General features: G+C 41.9%; 1 protein-coding gene across 1 annotated transcript; it reads right to left on the bottom strand.

Moving 5' to 3' along the window:
* Positions 1-161: 161 nt before the first annotated feature.
* Positions 162-8,018, bottom strand: LOC136432799 (molecular chaperone MKKS-like). The gene is made up of 5 exons (XM_066424302.1): positions 7,903-8,018; positions 4,996-6,010; positions 4,080-4,258; positions 3,506-3,616; positions 162-2,326 (listed from the first exon to the last, which is right to left on the bottom strand). Exons 2-5 carry the CDS (start codon positions 6,008-6,010, stop codon positions 1,805-1,807), a joined length of 1,827 nt encoding a protein of 608 aa, XP_066280399.1. The 5' UTR covers positions 7,903-8,018; the 3' UTR covers positions 162-1,804.
* Between the last annotated feature and the right edge of the window lie 253 nt (positions 8,019-8,271).

The following is an 8,271-nucleotide window of genomic DNA, read 5'->3' as shown; positions in this document are numbered from 1 at the left end:
GAGTGCTAAGTTTCGCAGTTTGGACAGAGTCGAACCGACTAAAACAAACACACAATTACGGGTTTTAAGTAAACAAACCACACCACTCACATGCCCTGTACAACAAACATTCAAATCTTATCAGACAATTTCAGTGTCCAATCAACAACAAGGGCAAAACGTTTGAATTTAAGTCCTTAATTAGAGGAATTTTTATTACATGGATATCATAAATGCGCAACAAAATCTGACAATGTAAGGTGAAAACTGAACATCAAATGTAAGTCGTTTTGTCCCTATATTGGCAAACACCCTAGCATTTACTATCTTTGCTTGTGCCGCCATAAAAAGACTTAATCTTTCAGGAGATAAGAATTGCAAACATGGCACAAGGTAGACTTTGATCATGATATGACACAGAGGGTAAGGTCAAAAAGACTCAAAATACATGCAAACGATGTATCAAAAACCATTGGTACTGACTGTGGATGAAAAAAAAATTTTTTTCACAATAGTGCAGCATTTGTTTGCAAAGAATTGTTTTCGAACAGATTTACTGATATCGTAATCCTACATTAGATTAGGTCAAGAATAGAAAATGAGGCAATGCCAAACCATCACTGTCACTTACACAATTAGCAAGCTAAAATAGCAGTCAGGAAGCCATCTGTCGTTTTGCCAAATTCCCTTATGACCATTCATAATCCCATGTCGTATTACTGGCAGGCATTAAGGTATGAGTCATTGCTCGCTTACACATAGGCACCATATGTTAAGCACTGGACACTGTGCAACGTTATAAATACTCAATAGAACGCATAAGAAAGGGGGTATTGAATCAGCTTTTAGCCTAGGGACATGACTAATACAGTATATAAAAGCATGTCCCTTTAGCTAGTATACTGTAAATTCATCTATTTGGGCAGATATAATTTTTGCAGAAAGGGAAATGAGGTTTTGCAGTGTTTTAAGTCTGCGGTTAAACAATTCTGCAGTGCAGTAGTACTACAATAGAAATGGATATTTCAAGTGTCGAGATCTCGGGGTGTAGAAGTCACTGCAAAAATAAAACCACTGCGAACGTTTGAAGATTTATAGCATAAAGGATGTCCCTTCAGTACAGCAGAGGCACAAAAGAGAGTTACATGTATGCTCTGGGGAAAATGATTGGATAGATTGCCTTGAGACATTTCCAGCTGTGTATTGTCAGTCAGTCACAATTTTTGGCAGTTGTCACATCACATAAATGGTTCAAGCTGGATTTAACCTTCTCACCCCTATTCCAAAATGGTGTCTTCTCATTTCAAGCCACCTTACAAAAACTACTACGACATCAAACCGTGCATGTAAAACAAGTATGGTGTGACCTCAGCATTTTCATTAACCCCTTTTTGTCCAGAGTCTAAACATGCGTGAAGTTATTTTGTCAACAAGAGGAGCAAGGACGTTTATTGGGTTAAGATGTTTTCAAAACAACTGAAATCTGAGCTTGGACATGGGGGGCTGACCTTGGCATTAATGTACACAAACAACAGGATTTAGGAGATATCCAAGACAAAGCAAAAATGTAAAGAATGACAAGAGTTCAATCATGGGCTCTACCCCCAAAAATATACTACAGTCTTATCTATCCAAAACAATACATATCCACAAGCTAAATCACAAAAATTTATTAATGTGCAAAGTCTACAATGCATTTCATCAGAGATATCTACGTGTAGATATACCTATCATGAAATAATTTAAACTAAATGCTTCTGCAATGTTCTCATTAATTCTTCCAATTTTCACTTCTCACTTCCTGATTTTACCTTTTTCTAAGAATTCAATTTTTGTCAAAAATTGTCCTGTTGACAGTCAGTATCATGTTAGCTGTCTCAACAGCTACCACAAAGGCATTCAACTTCACGGGAAATGAGTCTAACACAACATTAGAAAAACTAGACTCAACACCTTTCCGTGTTGCCTGGTCCATGTAATCTGTCAAGCTCACACTGCAATTGCTTTTGTCATCATTATGTTTTCCATGACCTTCTGAACTGGAGGATGGCTGGGATTGGTTGCTGAGGTGACCAATGGGAGAGCAGCTGGCTAACTCAATCTTGTCTGTTTTCACCACCCCACATGCACATGTCTCCACACCTGCCTCAGCAGGGTCCATGGTGGAGGCCCAGGGTGGGAGGAGCCAGTGGTGATGATTGACAGGGTCTGACCCATGACATCCCCCATCATGCTCCAGTGCCATGGCCACTTGTTCCAGACAGCGTGCAAAGTTGTTTGCAGTAGTGTGCAGTTGGGCTTTGGAGCAGCGGAGCTTTGCAAGCAGCGCCTCCTCTTGCATTCTGACCTAGAATGCACAGAGAACAATGTGTATGATTGTACATTCCCTAATGCTCCTATGCATGTGTTTGACATCTTGTCTAGGAATCAGTCATCACTAACAGCTGGAAAGTAATGTACAAGGAGTACTGTATGCTCTTAAGTCTCAGCAATGTGTCCCCTGACGAAGTTCAAATTTTCTGAAATAGGATTCTTAAGTATAGAATTTAGCTGAACCACATTTCCTCCTCTGTATTGAGCGATACATATCCAATAAACTGTTCAATAGCTTGTCAATACATGTACAATCAATGAAAAAGTTATCATGAAGGCCAATTGTATATATGCATATACCTTACTATGTTGAATGTGCAGTGCCTACATGTCTAGTCTGGGGTTTAGATCCAAATGGCTAGATTGACAATCCACTGCTGTGTGTTATATAAGCTATGTGCTTTGGCAAAATCGCAAAGGCTGGGGGGAGGGGGATTCCATCTTACACACTGCTGGCAGGGACTACAGTTTAGGGATCAGATTGTCCCATGTTGGAGAAAATATTCTTTGAGCATTTCACACTTAGGGGTCTGCCTAGTTTTGCTCTGGTCGAATTCTTTGGGACATATAACAGGCTTATGCCTTCTTTCCAGTCACTCAGTATTGGCAAACCCCCTTGGTATTGGCCCCTTGCCAATGAACCACAACAATCACAGTCATGTAACAATCTATGTACACGTCACATGTAGTCTCAAATTAGTCTGCGTTCTAAACCTGCGTGAGAAATTCCATGCATAAACCAAGAAGGTTTTAACCTCCTTGCATGAACTAACTTCACGTTGAACTAGAGTGGGCCAGCCATGTTGAATCATAGTTTGTTACGCCTCACGGAAAAAAGGCATGCACAGACGTTGCAGTCTATTATGGTTCCCAATTGCATTCCACAAGCACAGGTGGCTGATTGCAGACATGCATGTACACGATGAAAGCATACCATTAGGCTGGAGGATTAAATTGTGTTTTCAGATTCCGTCTCCCTGACATGTACCAGACCTACCAGGAAGGGATTGATTACTTTAAGTAAAATTACTAAGAGGATTTAGGGTTTAAGGGTCCAAACATCATCAACTAATTCCTTTTCCAATTAAAAAGATATAGCAGAAGAACAATGAAAACATTCCTGACAATGATTACAGGTGTAAAAGTAGCTGACCTGTGCTGTGAGGTGTGCTGCCAGGTGTGTTTCTGTACAGCCCCCTCCACACAGGACATGTGGGGTTCTCAAGGCCTGGCACAGGACATGGTGGGCTGTACAACAAACATCCTGCAACAATAGACAAAAACTGTATCAGCATGTGTCATGGAAAGGGGTAGCAGGAGTGTGTCTAGATTGATGACAGGGATCTTTGCTTAGATGTGGGCTAGTTGGGACTGACTTCAAAGAAATTTAGTTACTTTGGTATTTCTATACACACACACATACACACACACACACACACACACACACACACATATAATTACGATGGTAACAATTTGTTTTTAATCTATCGCTATTAGGACAATTCTCCCTTGCTGGTATGCATGTCTTTTGAACATAGGGACATTCAAAATTCAGTTAATTTCGCATGGGGAGATAAAGGAGGAAGTTGGGTACTTAATAGTCGTAAGCACATATTGCATTTGCTGGCGGAAAATCTTAAGCACTGTGATGATTTTACCATGGTGGGATCCCTGCAACAACCACAAACATAAACCACTGTGAACATTTCAAGATTTCCAGTGCTCACCTTCATTTCTAGTAGGGCTGCTTCATTCCTGTTACCCAGCACCAGGGTGGTTACAGGACTGGTGGAAGATTGGAGGTGTAGGTAGTTCTTATGTTGCATCAGGACTGTGCTCACACTTTGTAGGTGGCCAATACAGTCTTCTTTGATGGCGGCATGCAATGTGCCAATTGCTGTTGCACCTACGGGAACAGTCAATAACATTTTACTACCAAGATATCCTTAACTTCAGCTTACTGAGTCACAAGCATTTACATACGTAATGATACTACGGTAGGTGAGCGTAGGGACTAAGCTCATACAAACTAAGGCAGGTGTCATCCCCACAAAGCAGGAAAATAGCTTGCTCGACGAGTCTGCAAGCTCTAGAGGACAGTTCGGCCGAAATACTGCCAATGATCACTGTGCAATTCTAGGGATTGTTCAACAACTGTGCAATTCTAGGGATTGTTCAACATTGACAGGTTACTGAGCACAGATGAATGTGATAAGGTAAATTTTCAGGTGAAAATATGCTCATTTCTCTGTTTATTTTGAAATTCTGCGACCTTGTGGCGATCAACAGAGAATCGGCTGAAGTTCGTTAACAGTGTGACAGCAGCTAACATGTTTAGCAAGCTATGGTTAATTTCCATTTTTGTCTGACAAGCTTTACCATAGTGTCCTACTTGAGCATGCTATATGCAAAAAATCAACAATTGTTCTTTCACCATTTCCCAAATTTTCATTTTTCAAGCATCACAGCTTAGCACAACAAAATCTACATGTACACCTTGTGTGATACATATTGCTTCATTGCTCAACAACTTTACAAGATACAACATACATGTATTACAATTCTTACTATTTAACAGTTCTAGGAAACTAATCTACAAGAGACTACACAGCATGGGATGAGACTATGTACTCTTACACTTACCTGTGAGCCTCTGTACTGCTACAACATGCAGACTTCCCAGTCTGTCCACAGTCAGGACTCCATTCTCTGCCAGGTACTTCTGCACGCCTGGATGGACCACCTTCTGACATGCCAACACTCCCACCTGCAGCTGCACCAGGTGTGCTGCCACCTGCATCAGGTGTCGGAACACCGAGGCATCCCCAGACACGCCGACATCTGCCTCGTACGCAGAATCTACGAACTCCTCGCTATCCCCCGACAGAGATGTGTTGAACAGGGCAACTTTTATAGTTTCTGTGCCACCCTGGAGATGTACCTTTCTAGGTGTAACCTTAGCTAAGTATTGTTTTGTGATTTTGGGGGTCTCAAACAAGACTCCATCCACCAGACTTGAATCTTTAATGGAGCATCCCTCAACACATACATACTCAATGTCAGTTAGATTCAACGTCCCTAAAGTTGTGTCAGGTATGGACCTGAGAAAACCTTGGAGAACTAATCTACTTAAAATATTCAAATCAACTGAATTGACCATAAGGGCAGACTTGGAGCCAAGCACGCTCCTGACTAAAGCTAGCATCATGGTTGCGTCACCAACATTCAAACTAGCTTTACAAAGACAATTTTCACCCTGCAAATATCCCAAACAGACGTGCAACATTTCTTCGTTTATTTTCGCGACGGATTGTTGCGGGACTGGTAGCGCCAGACACGATTCTATCAGACGCGAACACAGAAGAGCAGCGAACAGTCCACCATCACTAAACTGATTGGTGTGAGACTGCACGGCAGAAACAATCAACTTCACCACCGGGTTGCTAACAGACATGGAGCGAAACAAAGTCTGAGAGATGGACGTTGTGGTGACATGTCCGCCGCTTGCATTGTGGATCATTTTCAGTCTCCCTGTAGGACCATAGCAGGATTGGACTAAGGCTCTGAATGTAGATATTGCCTGGGCATTTTTAGGGTCCTTCAGCGATTGATTGACAATTGTAGACTGCTGCTTGGGAGAGGGAATCACTCCAGACATCTGAGGAAAAAAGAAAAATAGAATTAGAATGAAACCTGTGTTAGATGAAGCTGGCTTTATGGATTTTATTATTATTTCTTGTTAAGCTACCGGTATACACAAAATACAGAAAGGATACGAATGTCACATGTACTTATGTCAACATATTGAATGAAATCAACATATGCCAAGCATTATGTAAAAGATTGGACAAATGACCATTACTGTAGTCCCATATACAGTCAAACCTGCCTAGGCGACCACCTTTTCAACGCGACCACCTGGCCATGGCGACCGCTTTTTCTCGGTCCCGAAATTTTTACCCATAGGCACAAGCATTAAGCTGCCTGCCCAAGGCGACCACCTGTCCAACGCGACCGCGACCGCCACGAATTGGGACCACACAGAGCACAATCCCTGCCCATGGCGGCCGCCTAATTTTCAAGCGTGTGGTGACATCGGATCATTTTGCTGTCGGATTTCACGAAAATGTTTTCAAGACCTTGAAGGACAAAAATAAGGACAAAAATATATGGAATAGTAATGTTATAGCATCGATTCCTCCATGAAGTGTTTTGATAAAACGTTCCCCCTATAAACATTGTAAAGACAAATGTTTTTTGATGTTGTTGTGCCTCTCGTAATCTTATAGTTTACTTCAAACTCAGTTCGGTTTAAACTCAATTTTCAAAACGAATACGTAGTGCATGGCGTCAAAAAGTCAGATTTCACAGAAATTAGTATCTATTTCTTGTAGTTTCAACAAAAATGTGTCTGTGTCTTACTAAATTCCGCCGAAAAATGATTTCGCGGCGGGCAAAACATCGGGCGAGAAATGTTGTTCCTTGGTCCCGACGCCATCTTGGATTTGGCACGGCCCAGATTTGGCGTACCGCTGACCTTTCTAAAACACGATGCTTTTGTGTATGAACATTTACGAATACTCTAGTTATTGATGAAAATTAATATTCTTATTTTCTTTTTATTTCCATGAATCTCACAAACCTTTATTGGACGCTGTGCGTTCTGGCTGCACTGACTTACCTTTCGATGCGGTCGCACAGAGCTTGCCGCGCCGGCGCGACGAAATCACACCGTTCCGTTTTCATCTTTAGTTGTCAGATCGAAAACTTTTTGCCCCTTTATGCAGCGGTCGGCGCCCCAAAAAAGGCTGGGGCCAGCAGGTGTTTTCTAGGGATTTGTGTTAGAGGCCTTACAACTTCGATGATGTGTGTGTGTGTGTACTATTGTAACGTGTGCATGCGGGAGGGCGCTGCGAGATCATCGAGGCAACCAATGTTTTGTAATCAAAATTATGACGAAAATTTGTACACGATGTAGCGGTATACAATTACAACGATGACAGAAAATCTAATTTTGTAGGATCTTTCTGTCCATGAGAATTGAACCTGTTGGGGGTCATGCTGTCTAAATTCACATAATTTTCCATCCATTTACGTACTGTATTTGAAAACCTCGACCTGGAAACATGTGAGTGGAATCCTCTTCATGGCGACCACCTGTCCATCGCGACCGTTTTTGCTCGGTCCGCCGGGTGGTCGCCTTGGGCAGGTTTGACTGTACAATAAATGATAAATAACTTAAAGGGTACACCTGCATGGCAATACATAAAGAATATCTTTATCTTTGGCCTTGCACATATGCAGTTAAACAGGTTTATATAGTTAATACCGACATCCTGTGATTTCTGTCTACTACTAGTACTAGTAGTATATACACTTGTTTAGTAGAATAGCCTGGATGCCAGACCCCCAATCTCTATAATATGATATCTGTTGTATTTTAGAGATTGGGGGTCTGGCATTCAGGCTATGTATTGGTAGTAGTAGGAGTTAATATACATTTAATAAAATGGTTAAGGTGTCACACATTGACCGTGTTTGTTCCCTTACCTTTACATTAGCCTGTACTCTACTTCTGATCTCTCTTCATCTTATCGAAGTCTGGCATGGGCGGCATGACGAGTGCTGGAGGCGGCACAGAGGGCAGGAACGGACCTTCCTCCTGCTGCTGACTGTCTGTACTCATGAGTATTCCACTCTTCTGTAGCTCGTTCCATCCCCAGTGCAGCCCGATCAGACTAGGGATCATCACGATCACTACTCTGTACCTGGTCCACAAGTCCTTCACTCGACTCATGTTGGACCTGAACTGGCTGAAGAACAGTGGGGAGGAAAAAGAAATGAATCTGTGTGCAACATAGATAGTCTGTATAACCCAAACTCCAAATGGTACAGGGTGGCTGCTATAAGCACGATTAA

The sequence above is a fragment of the Branchiostoma lanceolatum genome, chromosome 4, assembly GCF_035083965.1.
Source record: "Branchiostoma lanceolatum isolate klBraLanc5 chromosome 4, klBraLanc5.hap2, whole genome shotgun sequence".
Taxonomy (NCBI): Eukaryota; Metazoa; Chordata; class Leptocardii; order Amphioxiformes; family Branchiostomatidae; genus Branchiostoma; species Branchiostoma lanceolatum.
This window is presented reverse-complemented; position numbering and strand designations above follow the sequence as displayed.